A 16,937-nucleotide genomic window follows, 5' to 3' on the forward strand; every position below is an offset into this window, starting at 1 on the left:
GGAGAAATCCATCCCCAAGCCTTGTCTGCTCTTCAGTGCTGTGGCCTCAGTTTTGGCTGCTATTCCACTCCTGCTATTCAAGTTGCAGAAATTGTTGGTGACCATTGGATTAGTACAAATATTCCCATTGCAACATAGCATGCTGATTTGTGAAGTGCCAACATGGGTGGGGTGGGCTCTCCACACAACATGGTGAGTGTCCAGGTAACCATCTGCCTGCTGTCCTATGCACATCCCTGTGTGTGACATTGGCAGTGCATAGAGCCTTGAACTGGTCCTCTGCACTGTGAGTAAAGTCTTCCCACAGAGAATTAAATGATGAAGCCAAATAAAAGTTGGCTTATTGCTACCCCTGCAGAACTTACCTCAGCTTGAGTTTGGAAGCTGGGCCCAAATGTTTAGCATTTATTCAAAGAGAGCTGTGATGAATAATTCATCAGTAAAATAAGTTACAGGACTTACACTACTTTCTCTGAGTGCTCATCACTCCGGCAAATATCACATTATAACAAGGAGGCAGATGTGTTCCCAAGGCTCAGATGAGTCTGCTTTGAATAATTGCTTTTTCTTATGGGTCTTGCCTAAAACTGTTCCTTTGGTTTCACAGAAGTGTTTGACAGTTAGCTGCAGAGTAACATTATTAATAGCTTTGAAACTAAACTGAAGCAGGACTAATTTAGTAGGCTGAATTGCCTTAAGACTCAGTAAGAAAAATTAAGATGCAACACCAGGAGCATTGGTACTTTAAACAACAAAACAAAACAACTGACAGTTTGTAAATAAATATCCAGGACCCAGTTCTGCCCTCATCTACATGGATGCAACTCCCAGTGAGGCCCCTGCTTCGAAAAGGAGGTGTGTAAAGGTCTTTTGTTATTCTCAACAGATATAAATTAAAGGGAGGGTGAGGGACTTTCTCTCCACACATACTTTTGACTGCCCTTGAAGATTCAGTAAAAAGGTAGTTTAACTTCTCATTGCTCCCAACTTACCTTATTTTAAATCAGTTTACATAGATTATGTTTGTGTGTTACTTCAGAGAGTTAATACTATATAATAAAAGGCCAATCTGAATATAAAGGACCCGCTGGGACAAGTCTGAACGAGTCAGTAAATGAGGAATTTTGGTTTGATCTAGTCACTAAAAAGCTGGGTTACAGGGACGTGATTAATACACGTTCAACCTGTTCAGCGTCAGTGCTGCACGTGGACGGGCACTCACAATGTCTGAAGTGTTTGGAATGTTTCCATCTCTCCTCCAGATGCAAAGGCTGCCACAATCTGTCAGCCAGGGACAGATGAGACAGGTAATGTATTCCCCCATCCTTCCCCAAACTCTATCTTTCCATGTCTAGCCTTCATAATAAAGATTGTCGAGTAAGGGGAGAGAGTTGCTCAGACTTGACTCAATTTGAAACTTTGCTCTAGAGATACTGACTTACATCTAATGTCTTCACTCACACAGGCGTCAAGTACAACAACTTTTTACTAGAAAAAGAATGAAATCCCTATCATGATTTTACCCCAGTGTCCAGTCACTGAGAAAACAGGCCCAACAATTCTAACCATGTAATATAAAATATTACAGCAAGTGGCAGGATACAAATTTGATAGCTAATGCAACATGTATAAATGTACAGTATTGGAATCCAGCTGTGAGACCATGATCTCAAATACAAATCAACAGGGAGTATTCATTAGATCAGAAATCAGCACCAGAAGATTTCTGTAATACTGAAAGTATGCTCTTCTACTTTAATGGAGGTACTGTGCTGAATAATATTTTGACTAATACCGAGTATATAGACAATACATCTTTCTTGATGAATGAGTACCTGTAAAATTTACAATACAAATTCAAGGTATCAGTTTAAGGCTCTTTTTTTGTAGAGTCCATCTCTGCATTTATACAAAGCATTAGTCTGCTTTAGGAAGTGTTTACCATTCGCTACCATATAGTGGTATCTAAGAACACAGTTTCCCCTTTTGTTTAGACGAGGAAAGCATTCTGTAAATGTGTGGTGTCTTTTGGCAAATGCTGACTTTTTTGGCTGGAGACCACTGTGTTTCAATAATTGCAGACTTGCATATGTGCCCAAATATTTCAATCCTCTGTATAATAATATAGAGGACCAGATTTGTAGGAAAGAGCAACACAAGGAATATCATGTTACATACCATCCATTCCCCTCAGGCTGCACGTTTTGGGGGGAAAGTTATCCTTTTTGATCTTCTGTTGCAGTGGTTCCTATGCTGTGGTAGGTAGAATACTTACTGGGGGTCCACCAAGAGTTGGCTGGTCTCAATGTGCTGACTCTTTTTTTTTTTTTTTTTTGGCTCAAGTTCAGAAACAGAAAAGATGGAAAAGGGCAATGAAATGAATAAACAAATGGATTAACTTTAGTCAAAAAGGACAAAGCATTTATCACACTAAAGGCCGCCAAAATACTTTCCTAATATTATTTTCCAATCTAAGTGCTGAAGTTGCCATGGGGACATTATATGATTATGGATAGGGTAGGAATTGGTCCAGGTGATTGCAAATGGGCAGGGAGGTTGACCACGAGAGACACTCATGATGATGTGGCTCAATCCCTGCTCTATTCCATGTTCTGCACAGAACACCATGCAACTGTATGGATGGAAGAGGGGAAACTTGCCCTTAACCTCAGAGAGGTTAGAATTAGCTATAGAGCTTGACATATTTGCCAGAAGAATGTTTTTAAGGCTCTGATTTTCTCCTACTTTGCATCTTCCGTAGACTGTTTCCATCTGTGTGAAGTGTGTATAAAATGCTGCTATTCTGATTTGCACATATATATAATTGTGTACGCAAGATGCAATGCAGTGATGAATAGGACCCTTAATATATTTTGTTTATGGACACACTAGAAATAGTGGAGGCAGACATTTCGATTTGTGTATATGCAGACAGATATTTTTAAAGGAACCTAGTGAAATTAGGTACCTGATTTGCATGGGATTTCAATGTGTAACTCCCTTAGGCTCCTTTGAAAATACCAGCCTGAAATCACATCTGTATGGCTCAAGGACTAATCTTCTAATGCACAGCAGTGATTTCTTCTCTTGAATACTTAGTACAGCTTCTCAATTTGGAACTGGGCAGAACCTCAGTTGAAAATCATCTTGAAGCTTTTTGGACAATTGTCATTTCTGAATTACCTGGCATGTCTAGCTAGGTTTCACATATTCCTCTCATCAATGAATAGTTCCTGCTCTTGATCTCCTCTGACTTTCAGATATCTGATAACTGAGGGATATTAGGCAACCTGGGATTTCTAAATAGGCTCTTGAGCCACAAGAAATTTAACAGCCAAACATTCAGGACAATTCACCCTGACCTGCCATAGGGGAAAGGGAGTAATGAGGGAGTGTCTACAGAAAAGAACAGAGGCCTTTTACCTCATTCTTGTCATACATTAAATATTTGAGAAATATGTCCTTTCCTCACTGCTACAAAGGCCAGGTGTTCGCAACCTAAAACATAATAGTATCTTGGAAACTATGGCACATCTTAATTTCATGGGAGCACTCATTAATAAATAATGTTTAAATAGAGTATTTTAAAAGAAGTCCCACCATATTTGAGACTAGTCTCCTATTCAGCAAAAAGTCAGAGGCAGTACCATACCAAAAGATATAAATGTACTTACAGCAAACTCTGAAACATGTAGCAGCTACTGGAGGAGAAACAGATTGGCCGGTAAAATAAAGTTATATAAGGTATGCATATTAAGGGAGAAAATATGGCAGTATGATTTGACACAATTTTCCAGGTTTTAGTATGTTTTATAAATACTAAGGAAGATGGAGTTACTTGTGGATTTAAGCCAGCCTTTTCTTTTTATGATTACAAATAGAAGGTAGCATCAGAGGAAATAGAACTAATAAGTGAAAGGTAAACCATTATCTGGGGTATATTCAGTGTAGCTCTGGGATAGTTACCTTTGTGTCTTCCTCTCTCCGGCCCTGCATGAATGCAGTGACATGGTAGCCATAAAGGTTTCAGCTATATGATTCCAGGAGTAATAAAGCATTTTAGTAAATTCAAAGTCAAATTGATTTCGAAGTTCTGATTTTGCTTCCTTTTGCATTTCATGTTGTGTGCATCTTACTAGTCCACTTTTTGTTAAATCACAAGCCCAATATTTGCAATAGATATGATGTATTACAAATACCTGGTTGAGAGTTTCTCACACTAGTTCCACTGAACTAGGTGGTTGCTTCTACCTCTGCAGAAAGTAGGGATATTGCAAGTGGGAATTGTCATGTTATATGCGCTTTCTCTGCCCAAGAACACTTGCTAATTTCATAAGGTTACTAATTAACAATATTTCTTTTGCCTACACATGCCTGTGGTTTTTTATTTCCTTTTTTCAGGAAAAATAAGGGAATACCTTTAGATTTGGATTTATGATTTACACATCAGACTCCCCACAACTCTTCTTGTAGTTTTAGAATATTCTGTATGAGTTGTGGCTGTTCACATAAGGATGTTTACTGGTTCAGAATAGCAGGTCAGGGTTGGATTGCACTGGCAAAACTGAGGAAGTTTCCCAGTGCTTGTTCTTACTGTGCCTGGCTCAGCTCAATGCCTTCAGCTCCTCACTTTATTGAGTGCTAATGTTGCCGAGAGTGCTATGTGGGTACATTGCAGGCACCACATAGTTGTTGTTGTTTTTTATGAAGGATGATGTCCTAGGAATGTTTTTATGTTTATGTGCTTGGGACAGTATTTCCCATAGCTCCTCTTCTGTATGCAGATCATCCGAATGAAATCCTGGTCCTGTTGAAATCAGTGGCACTTCAATAGGGCCAGGATTTCACCCCAGGTGTGTAGTTCCTGCCCGTGATCTTAAATCAGCATGGTTCTGCCCTGGCTGAAATCCACAAGGTACCCCCATCTTCACTAGTATTTGTAAACAAACATAGAAGGCCAGTGTGAGAGTTTTGTCAAAGGCCTGATCTCCCATCTCTACCTCTCCCCGTTGTAGGGAAGTTCTGTCAACTTCCAAGATCCACTTCTTCAGTCATTGGTTTGTATAAATGATACTAGGATTCAGTCAACAGAAACTTTGCAACTTGTACAGAAATGAATTTTATTTTGATACTAAAACTATGTATCAAATCACTCACCAGCAGTTTGGTTCATTCAGTAGCTGCATTTAGCAAAATCTCTTGTAAGGATTTGGGAGGAAATACTTTGGATGGGCTATCACCAGCAGGAGAGTGAATTTGTGTGGGGGGGTGGAGGGTGAGAAAACCTGGATTTGTGCTGGAAATGGCCCACCTGATGATCACTTTAGATAAGCTATTACCAGCAGGACAGTGGGGTGGGAGGAGGTATTGTTTCATATTCTCTGTGTATATATAAAGTCTGCTGCAGTTTCCACGGTATGCATCCGATGAAGTGAGCTGTAGCTCACGAAAGCTTATGCTCAAATAAATTGGTTAGTCTCTAAGGTGCCACAAGTACTCCTTTTCTTTTTGCGAATACAGACTAACACGGCTGTTACTCTGAAACCTGTCATTAAATTAAAACTCACACATCTGCCTGAAAAAATATTTAATTGCTAATTTTACAATATCTGTAAATGGAAATCTCTTTTTTTCAGTTCATTTACTTTTTGCATATTTGTAGAACTAGTTTTGTTGTTTGCTCTATACAGTCCGGTAGGTCCCGATTTTTACAAGCAGCTCTTTGCAGATGGACCCCTGAAAGAGAGCCCCATTGAAGGTCCATGTGGGCACAGAGCTGCTTGTAGGATCAGGGCCTGTGTGAGTTTCCTCTGTTTGCATGGGGCTTTGCAGAGGGGTTGGAGGGAGACACACACACACACTCACCTCTATAGCAACTGAAAGTGCCAGAGGCAGGTGTAGTAACAAACTACTTTTAACTCATTTTTTATACTGATTGGATTATAAGAGGACATTTGTCATTCAAGCATAATGTGCACATAAGATTATCTCCATAAAGTGTAGTATTTGCAAAGTAATTACAATAGAACAGATTATTGGAACATACTGATTATTTTAAATGTACAGCTACATTTTGCAGCGATACAACAAAACTGCTGCTGCACCAGAAGATGTAATATTGCAACTGCATGATTTACAGTTTTATGCCTATAAAATTTTCATGTCCTTAAAATTCCATCTTATCTGCAGTACTGATAGTTACAAACCACTCGATAATTTGCACATACAATTTTAACGTACTTGATATACTCATACTTTTAATCAGTATTTTTCTTTGCTGGAACAAACAACAATCCTAAAAATATGTACAGAATATCTATAGAATAGTCAGATAGCAGTTAGTGACTCATGCACCTGGAAGTAGAACATCAAATTCCTCCCAAGATTAAACACCAGGGCTATACTTCTATCAGCCCCTTCATAGGCATGGATTTCAGCAGACAGTCTGCCCCCTTTTGTTCATCAGATGTCAGTGAAGTAGTATAATTCACTGTTCCCTCTCTATGTATTTATGCTAATCAAGCCTATAATTATTCAACAGCCTTGTTACATGTTTTTCCCTTGGGAAGAATCTTTCTTATATTAATGTTCCTGGATATATCCTGCCCTTTCTGAACATGCTTGTTTTCTTGGCTCATAACATGGCCATTCTTAGTGCTACTGAAGTACTGGCCTCCTTCTACAGGCATGTTTGCCGCAGAAATGCATTCTAATTTGGTCTGTATTGATCTTCATTTCTTCAGAACAAAATGCAAAACTGTTTATGAAAACTAATTTGCACTACAGTCATCTAATCATTAGGGCTTATATATACTAATGTAGCATGTCTGTTAAGGTTAATGAGCATTACTCTATACTCCCCTTGGTAAGGGCACATAGACCCTAAATGCTTTCTCTCAGTTCCTCTTCATTAATCTCGATATCATACAATTATAGTTGTTGACCACTCTTCCCCTTCAAATACTTTTATTAACAGATTTTATAAAACCAGCATTTTAGTGTTCTGTGCTTGGAAAACAGACTGATGTTCATTATGACAAAAATAATGTCTTTTTCCATTGTAGGAGTACACAATAGATGTTTTCTTCCGTCAAAAATGGAAAGATGAGAGGTTAAAGTTTAAAGGCCCAATGAACATCCTTCGCCTGAACAACTTAATGGCTAGCAAGATCTGGACCCCAGACACATTCTTTCACAATGGGAAGAAGTCAGTAGCTCATAACATGACAATGCCAAACAAACTACTACGAATCCAGGATGATGGAACTCTCTTGTATACCATGAGGTATGTCTTTTTATCTGTTTGTATTCACAGTATTTATTTACATGGCTTTTCTAAGGAATGAATGCTTTATGGCTCATGCTTTATGCCTTAGTCCAACTGGAGAGATGGAGTCCACTTTCACAGTCAGTGCAATTCATTAAATATGTTCAAAGAAAATCATTTAAGAGTAAGTCAGAGGTTTCTGGAAATTGTTATGCAGTCGTTTTAAACAGGCCAGGACAAGTAACAGTATTGCAATAGAATATGGAAATAGGAAATTACACATCATTTTCAGTCTCCAAGTTACACCTTGCTTCACTTGTGGCCTCATGGATACAACTCTGGACTGGAACTCAGGAGACCTGTGTCTTAGTCTCATCTCTATCACTGCCCTGCTGGGTGACCCGAAAAGGGATCCTGGTTGCTCCGGTCAGCACCGCCAACTGGGATGTTAAGTCCGGTCAGTGGTGCTGCGGGTCTAAGGCAGGCTAGTTCCTACTTGGCACCGTGCTGCGCCCTGGAAGCAGCCAGCAGGTCTGGTTCCTCGGCGGTGGAGAGGCCACAGGGCTCCACACACTGCCCAAGCACCAGCTCCGCACTCCCATTGGCCAGGAACTGCAGCCAATGGGAGCTGGGAAGGCGGTGTCTGCAGGCAAGAGCAGCGTGTGGAGCCTCCTCCCCCCCCCCCCCCCCGCCCGCCCACCTGCCCCGACCTAGGAGCCGGACCTGCTGGCTGCTTCCAGGGCGCAATGCGGAGTCAGGACAGGCAGGAAGCCTGCCTTAGCCCCACTACACTGCTGACCAGGAGCCACCCAGGTAAGCCCAGGCCCCAATCCCGAGCCCCAATCCCCTACCTCAGCCCTGAGCCCCCCACAAACAGGAGCCCCCTTCTGCACCAAATCCCTCAGCCCCAGCCCAGAGCCCATACTCCCTCCTGCACCCCAACCCCATTCCTCAACCTGCAGCCTCCTCCCACACTCTGAATCCCTTGGCCCCAGCCTGGAGCCTCCTCCTGCACCCTAACCCTTCATTCCTGACCCCACCAGAGCCTGTACCATCCTCCCATACCCCAACTCCCAGCTCAGAGCCCCCTCCTGCACCCTCAACCCCTCATTTCTGGCCCCACCCCGGAGCTCGCACCCCCAGTTAGAGCCCTAACCTCCTGCCCCAGCCCAGTGAAAGTGAGTGAGGGGGGAAAGAGCAAGCCACCAAGGGAGAGGGAATGTAGTGAGGGGGGGCAGGACCTTGGGGAAGGGGGTGGGTAGGGGGCGGGGCCTCAAATAAAGGGTGGGGCTAGGGTGTTAAATTTTGTGCAGTTAGAAAGTTGGCAATCCTAGTTTAAAACCATTGTATAACAATTTCCAAAAATCTCTGACTTATTTTTAAATGATTTTCTTTGAACAAATTTAATGAATTGTACTGATTGTGAAAGTGGACTCCATCTCCCCAGGTACAGTAAGGCATAAATCATGAGCCATAAAGCAATCAGGTACATTACAGTCTTCCCCATACAGCTCTGCCAGAGCACCTTAATCCTGATTTGCTGTACAGCTGCCAAGCAGTTACACTTCTGAGTCTTCATAAATAGACTGCTAATCATATTGAATTATGTGATGGTTTGAAGATGCATAGAAAAGTTTACTAGGAACTAAATTGAGGCTACCACCATTTATAGTATTTTCACTTGTGATCAAATCAATATTTGAATCCATGTTTGTATTAACTGACTGAAATGTCAACCGACCAGAAACTTGTCTTTAATCCTGTGCGGCAAATCAAAGAAAATGCTGTTTCCACCCAATTTGAAGAGATTAGAAAAAGAGGCAGCTAATGTAAACCGACAGATTATGCCAAATAAAACTAATCATGCAGTTGTGTACAATTATAAATCAACTAGTTAGAGATACATTGCTCCTGAAGCTGTGAAATACATGTCTTAAACTACTGTAATTTTATAAATTCAGAACTGGCTATTGTACATGTCTCAAATTACCATATGATTAATACAAGCCTTCTGCTTAACTTCTGACTATGAATTTTGAGAAAATAAAGCTAAAGGAAGCACTAAACCTATGTGATGGAAATTAAGGTGCATGCTTTAAAATAGACAGTTTTGTTTTTCAGTCTGTGATTACTAGTATTTATTCTTTTCATGACTTACTATAGCTAGAGATGGTCTGTATTGGGGACCTGTCCATTCATGCAGTTTAGTGTTGAATCAAAACTAATCCAGATTAAAACATTTGGAATAATTTCTTTCAGATTTTTCAAATTACATTTGTCCTTGAGTTTGATGTAAGCATGGTGCTCAGGACATTCTATGTATTTATTGTTAACGTTTTGGCATTAGTGTGTGCACTGTGGTCAGCTGAGGAATGGGGAGAGCCATTTTTTCACTTTCCATTTAAGAAGTCAAAAAAAACCCCAAATGTTCAGAGGCTAGTGGAGCATATTCCTTGAGCAAATCCAGCTATGCTTTATGTGCTTTTGTAACACGTTATTGGGAGCCATATAGCATGTGCCTCTGAATATTAAGAGAAGAAAATGACTATGCAGAACAACCTGCCGTTATATAATTTATGTTTTCATTTAAATGGCCTTTCCTCATAGTTTTGAGGTCAGCTGCAAGTTTTTGATGTGATAAATCAATGTCTTCTGAAGGACCACAAAAAAGTGAAGAAGCAAGAGGTGATTTAAATTTTAATTAGTTTAATATAACACTGCAACTTCATCACCTTAATCAGCTTCATCTCCTTAATCAGCATGAACTCTGTTCATTTTTTGTGGAATTGATTTTCTTGTCTTGTTAACTGACTTAAACATATAGTGGTGTGTTGCCTTTTAGGCTTACAGTCCAAGCTGAATGTCCAATGCACTTGGAGGACTTTCCTATGGATGCTCATTCATGCCCATTGAAATTTGGCAGCTGTAAGTACATAGCTAGAAGTATAGCTGTTGGCTAATGAATATCTTGTGTGGTTCAACATCACTTTGTTTCACAAATTGTCATTGCCCAGGTTTATTAGGCACAGAAGGTTATACTGTATCATGTATTTTGACATGCTGAGATCTTTTTCAGTGATCTATCCAGTAAGGCATTTGAATAATTCCTGGACTCTGCTTTAACTAAAAATATTATAGGGCTAATTTACCACTGCACTGTTCCAGTTTTATGCTAGTGTAACTCTGTTATTTTCAGTCACACAGTGGTGAATCAAGACCTGTGTGTATGACATATAAATATTGTATTTATACAAAGTAAACTAAAGCCTTCTAAACAAAGATACATATTCAGAAATATATCTATGAAGTTTCTAAAGATTCTAACTGGCATACTTTAGAATGCAGTGCATTTTCTCTCTTAATGGTATGTGTTGTTTCATTCTTAGTCAGTGAAGGCTGCAGCAAATGACTTATTGAGATTAAAGTTACAGTATACATTTTGTAGTTTAATATGTAGGGTCTGATCCTGATCTCACACCACTTTTATACCAGCATAACTTTATGAACTTCAGTGGCATTACTCCTGCTATAAGTAAGATCAGAATCAGGCCCATATTTTATAGTAGCTGGGGCTTTTTAAATATTGTATCTCTCTCCTTGGTTTCTTGCATTTATTTTCCTTTAAGAGATAGCAGCAGATTCACTGCTGGGCACAAAACAGAAGGTGAATTTCAAGGGGTTGGTTACTGCTGTTTGATTCTCTGGCTGATTTCACACTGGCCTAATAGAGTACAAAGCAACCCCCACATTCCACCGGGTGGTAACTAAAGGGGTAATTTGGTTCATAAGCTAGGCAGTGTCAAAGCCCTGTACATGCCTCTGATGTGTCCCCTTCCCCAGGAGTGTATGGGGAAAAGACGTAGGAATAGGCTGCACTAGGTCCATGCCCTCTGGGATCATCTCCATGCGGGAGAATCCCCGGTTGGAGAGATACAGGGAGTTTTTATTGTGCCTGGTGAGGACTGAGTAGGGTCGACTCTTACAAGCCTACTTTGAATACATATCAAATTTCTTTCTTGCGGAAGTAATCTTTTGCTTTATATTCTAATTTAGCTATGTGTTACCCAAACTACGTAACATAACAACATAACCCCAGAAGTCTTACATAAAATCAACTAAGAAATAATAGCATATGGGTCTTGCAGCCAGTGCTGTCTGTGTGCAGAGAGAGCGCCCAGGATCTGGGGTACAAATAAATGCATATTTGCCAGGTGTAGTAGTAAAATAACAAGTTTTATATAGCAGTGAACTGGTCTGAAGACAAAGTATTATGAAAGGCTGAATGCCAAAGGGAAAGTATAAAACTAGAGGTAATCCCAAAACATGAAACAAACCCATTGAAATATATACTTGGACAAGGCTATCACTGTATAGCTGCACTTCATTTGTACACAGCGGTTTGAAACGTGTCTGTCTGGAACTGAATATGTGAGACTGAGTGAGTTTCTTCTGCTTTTTGGTAATTGAATTGTTCTGTGTCTGACAGTGGTAGTGCTTATTTTGTTTATTTGGCATCCTCCCAGGCTTCGGGTTCTGTAGGAAGAGGAAGAATTGAAACCTGTTCACAATATTTTCTCTTTTGAAAAGCTGACTCTCTTTTCCTGCAGATGGCAGCTCCCAGTGCTACAGAACTGCTGAAGTTCTCACACATCTTTGCGTATGCCCACTTTCCGTCTCTCTCTCTCTTGTTCTTACTCTTACTTTTTTCATTGTTTAATTTCTCTACTTTAAAATCATTTCTAGAGTCCCATGTATATTTCCATTTTTAATGAGGGAGAGAAAACAAAGAAAAAACTACTGAATAATTATAAAAACAAAGCTGAGTGCTTGAGGGCCTGTGGTTTACACATATGAGGACAAATCTTCAGTTGGTGTAAATCAGCATAGCTCCATTGAACTCAGTGTCGAACATTACTGTCTGGAATTTCTGTATGAGGAAAGCTCAAGAGAGTCTGGCTATGCCAACTAGGGTTCTTGGGTTCTTATCACGATCAGCATTATTATCAAAGGGTACCGACGAGCCGAAAAAAATCAGAATGGACACTTAGGGTATGTCTACACTACAGTAGAAGACCAGTGACTGGCGTGGGTCAGCTGACTTGGGCTGCCAGACTATAAAATTGTAGTGTAGAATTTGGCTTAGGCTGGAACTGGGCTCTGGTATCCGTCCCTCTTGCAGGGTCTCGGAGTCTCGTCTCCAGCGTAAGCCCAAATGGCTACACTACAATTTTATAGTCCCGCAGCCCAAACCCTGTGAGCCCGAGTTAGCTGACCTGGGCTAGCTGCAGCTGTGCTGCGGGTCTTTTATTGCAGCGTAAACATGCATCCTCTGTCTATCACTAGGAGGATCATCAACCAGCAAGACTGTTGCAATATCTCTGCCATACTCAGAACAAAAACCAAAGTGAAAGAATCAGAGAAATCATAGGATAACAGATGATACCAGAATTGCCTTACTTCATGCTTCTCAATAACCTAACCCTAAATGGGAAGGTTAGGGACAAGACTGTAATGGTGATTTGTCAGGCAAGAGACTTCCAGCAGCATATATGTAGGAAGCTGGCAACACACTATCCTTCAGGGAAGTGTTAAGAGTCTCTGCAATTTTGGTCTCTGCTAGATTTTATTAGCCATTAGCTCCTCCATGAGCGCTAGAGCTTTCTCAAATGAAAATGACTGAAACTCAGCTAGGTGATATGTTGTATTTCTTTCTCCACCTGCACTATAGCCACAGCATAGGATTTAAATTTACTTATCACTATCAGACTCTGAACATGATTTCTTCCATCAATGCTTTAGCCTCCTCTCTTCACGCCCCATTTGCCGATTGGGGATATCAAACTGGAAAAGTATGTTCCTTTCTTTGACAAAATAAATGTAAGGGACAGGATTATATTATTTCTTGAATTTTATTCCCCTTGGTGGTTTTATTTGGATTACATGGACAGTTTTTCTGAATCACTTGCTAAGTGTTGTGTACAGCTTCTATTATTGCAATGGAAATATCTTTCCCGTCTCGTGGCCTTTGTTCTGCACAAATCTCCCTCCTACTGTTTCCTTTGTACTTTCTCCCACTCTGCTCTTCATGTCTTGCTCAGTGCTGCACCCCAGGCTTGAAACACTCACCTACTTCTTGTATAATAAACAGCCCCAGGCATCCCATGCAGCAAGTGTTAAGCCAGTGTCCTAACAACACACAGAATAACACATTCACACTCTGTATGACCGCATCCACCTTTAAGGGAAGCTAGAATTGCTGAACATAATCATCTTTTCCTGTCTCCCAATCATTGAAGATGCATTAATGCTGGCAGTTTTAGTTCCTTTTATTTTTAGTTTATGTTGGCAGTGCTATTAGTTTTGCAATAAAGTTCCTGTGGGAGGGTTGGGGCTCCCCTGAGCCCCCAGAAGACCCCAATTTAAGTTGTTTATAATGTCCTTCCCCGTTTGCAGCTCATGAGGGGTTCTCCAAATAAAATCAAACAAATGAAAGAAAGGTCCTTTTCTCTCTCTTTTCCTTGAGCGAGAGGGGAATCAGAGTAAAAGAAAAGAAAGGCAAAGGTGGACTGTCTCTTAGGCAGTCTTTTGGGGTCACCCCTTTGGGGCTTGGCTTATCAGCTGGTATTGTGTCTTTAATTAGGGTCTACATACAGCTTCTTCTCTTAGGGTACCCTGCTTTTGAACTTGTCCAGGTGGTTTCAAGGGCAGTGAGGCCTGCGACTGTCTCCCTCTTGGTTGATCTGTCTCTGTGGTCAGCAGTCTCTGAGATGTAGCAATCTTCTTCCTGTTCACAACCCCTTCCTATGGTGGTGGTCCATTTTTAAGCTTCCCTGCTCCAGGCAGAGTAAGTCTTACAAGTGTGCCTGGTTAGTGCTGAATGAGCTCAGAATAGCTTGCTAGTCTCCTCTCTACAGGAGTAAGAGTGGGCCCCTTCATAGTGCTCCTTGGCAAAGTGGGTATTTTCCCTTTTGCTATCCTCTGAAGTGGACTGTGTGAGCAGCCCCAACAGTCTGCATGTCCCACTCCTTTCAGAGGGGCCCGGTTATGGAGTGAAATTTAAGGGAGAAAAACCAGGCCCAGAAACAGCAGGGCGCAGTGACTCTTGTTGCAGCGTTAGGCAGACCCACCATATTTAGATATGAACGTCAAACAAGCAGGAAAAGCTTGTAGCTCATTTCAGACTCCATAGATAAGCAGAAACAAATTTCCAGAAAGTTAATCTGTCCTACACATAACAAATCATTGACACAGGCACCCACTCCAATTTAGGCTTTAGGGCACATTTAATAAGTAATCTCCAATGAATATTTTTACAGTTTATAAACAGATTTTGCATGTAACTTAACAGCAATAATGTTCAGTTGGTTATATCAATGAAAATTAACAATATATAGTCCTGTGCTGCATGTATACTGTGAGGCCAGCATACTTATATATTCTCAAGCAATTTAAATATTATTTTTCCCTATCAGTCTTAGACTATGATGGCAGTTTTAGGAAAATAATTAAATAGTTCTCCTAATTATTTACGCCCTGAAGTTGCAAATCATGAACACTTTTTGTTCTAAAATGCTGACAAAATATTTTCTTAATATTTTCCATAGATGCATACACAACTTCAGAAGTGACCTACATTTGGACTTACAATGCATCTGATTCCGTACAGGTTGCACCGGATGGCTCTAGATTGAATCAGTATGATTTGCTAGGCCAAACAGTTGGAAAGGAGACAGTTAAATCGAGTACAGGTTAGTAAAATGCATTGGAAGAAAAGGATAGTTGCTTTATAATAATAAGCATAAGATGCTGATGGTATTATGTCATTAGACTGCCAAAACCAGTATTGGCAGTAATAAGATTACTCCATTTCAGTAATATTGTATATTATGAGCAGCCTGTAAAAACAATTTGCTAATTCCTTGAAGCTTAATGAAATTACAAGTGGCAGTGGAGGTAAACCGTTCCCTATCGCCGTTTCCAAAAGGCTCCCGTGAAACCTAATATCAAGGGTTTGTATGAATCTTTGTAACTCAAACCTTGGTTAAGGTGAAAGATGGGAAGTGTCATTTTCAGTCTACTACCTTCATGGTATGATTTGATTTTTTTTTCCTCCTGGACAATGGATTATTAGCATTGCCTATTGGTATGTCCCACAGGCTCATACATGTAGTTGACCCTTGCATCTGCATAGAGCCCTATTGACTTCAGTGGGGCTTTGCATGTCCACCAGTATCTGCCCACGTGTATGAACATGCAAGATCACCAAAGGTCTTTGTCATGGCACACAGTTTTTTCTTTGTAAATACAGTATAAAAATTCACTTCTAGAATATATTGTGCAGGACAAATATTGGATCCAAGTTTGCTCTCATTGAACCCCATGACAACATTTTCCTTGAATTCAGTGACAGTAGGATACAGCCCACAGAGCCAAAGTCAAAAAGTTCATTTACATTCAGTAGGATTTTTCTGCCTAAATAGTTTTGTAGACTTCATCTACAGCACATTTGTTTCACATAGATTTACCGTGCTACCTTTAATTGCCAGGAAAATGAATTGTCTATAGAGGCTAATAGTTCATTTTATAGGGTTTTTTGTTTTTCTCTTTCACGTACTAGGTGAATATACAGTAATGACCGCTCATTTTCACTTAAAGAGAAAAATTGGTTATTTTGTGATTCAGACTTACCTCCCCTGCATCATGACAGTCATTCTCTCCCAAGTGTCGTTCTGGCTGAACAGAGAATCTGTACCTGCAAGAACAGTCTTTGGTGAGTATTCTGAGGAACACATGGCATGTGCATTAGGCAACTTCTGCAGCGGTCAGTAAGCATTTCTGAAACCAGCTGAAGCCCATTTAGTTCTTTTTATAGGGTGGCTTGCCCTGTATGGGCTGGAGAGCCTGGGGCTAGCAAACCCTGCTGACTGAAAGAGTGGAATCAGATGATTCCCCTATTAAAAGCACTCAGAAGTGGCAAGCATGTGTGTGTGCTTAGGGAGAGTAGAGACTTTCAGGAGCGAGCAGAGTCTTGGGATTTGGGACTAAGACTCTATCTAGGAAGGGCTGGGGGTGGCCTGCTGAGGCTGGGGAGACCCTGAGAAAACATGTTTGTTGGACTTTGTTTTATTTTGAGTTTACTTTTTGTGCATAAACCCACAGCCCAAGGAGGGTTCTTTTGACCACAGAAGAAGTCTGTGTAAGGGGCCCTGAAAAGGAGGGAGCAGAGGTGGGGTTCCAGAGATTGACCTCTGGCTATGAAGGGTGCTCAGGAGGCAGAAGAACTTGTTACAAAGATCCTTTCTGATTCAAGTTCATTATAGAAAGTGACAAAGTGCTGTTGTTTGTAGTCCATAGACCCTTCAGGTGCAGGCTACAGGTCTTCTGACAGCCCTTTCACGAGAATTAGCATATGAAAGTGGCATACAGATATTTCCTTGACTTTTTTTTTTTTAAGGGATCAGTTTGCATATAAAGTAATAAGGTTCTAATCTTGAATGTTTTCAAGTTAAATATTGTATTTATATTGAGGTTTGGTTCGGAAAGATTTCATCTATACTATCAACGAGTGTTAGTGTGGTGTTGGTGTATATATACTTCTAGCTCTATTTATAAACTAAGCAGAATGGAAGTCCCACTTCATTTCAAAATATTGCAGTGTGCGAACTACAGT

General features: G+C 40.5%; 1 protein-coding gene across 1 annotated transcript in view; it reads left to right on the forward strand.

Annotated features, from left to right (window-relative positions):
* The window catches only part of GABRA2 (gamma-aminobutyric acid type A receptor subunit alpha2), a 78,604-nt gene that overhangs the window by 41,888 nt on the left and 19,779 nt on the right, over positions 1-16,937 (forward strand). The window contains exons 5-8 of the mRNA XM_073340104.1: positions 7,065-7,285; positions 10,110-10,192; positions 14,872-15,015; positions 15,885-16,037. Of these exons, the coding sequence (XP_073196205.1) occupies positions 7,065-7,285; positions 10,110-10,192; positions 14,872-15,015; positions 15,885-16,037 (601 nt within the window). The remainder of the gene's footprint in view (positions 1-7,064; positions 7,286-10,109; positions 10,193-14,871; positions 15,016-15,884; positions 16,038-16,937) is intronic.

The sequence above is a fragment of the Lepidochelys kempii genome, chromosome 4 (genome assembly GCF_965140285.1).
Source record: "Lepidochelys kempii isolate rLepKem1 chromosome 4, rLepKem1.hap1, whole genome shotgun sequence".
NCBI classification, from domain to species: Eukaryota; Metazoa; Chordata; order Testudines; family Cheloniidae; genus Lepidochelys; species Lepidochelys kempii.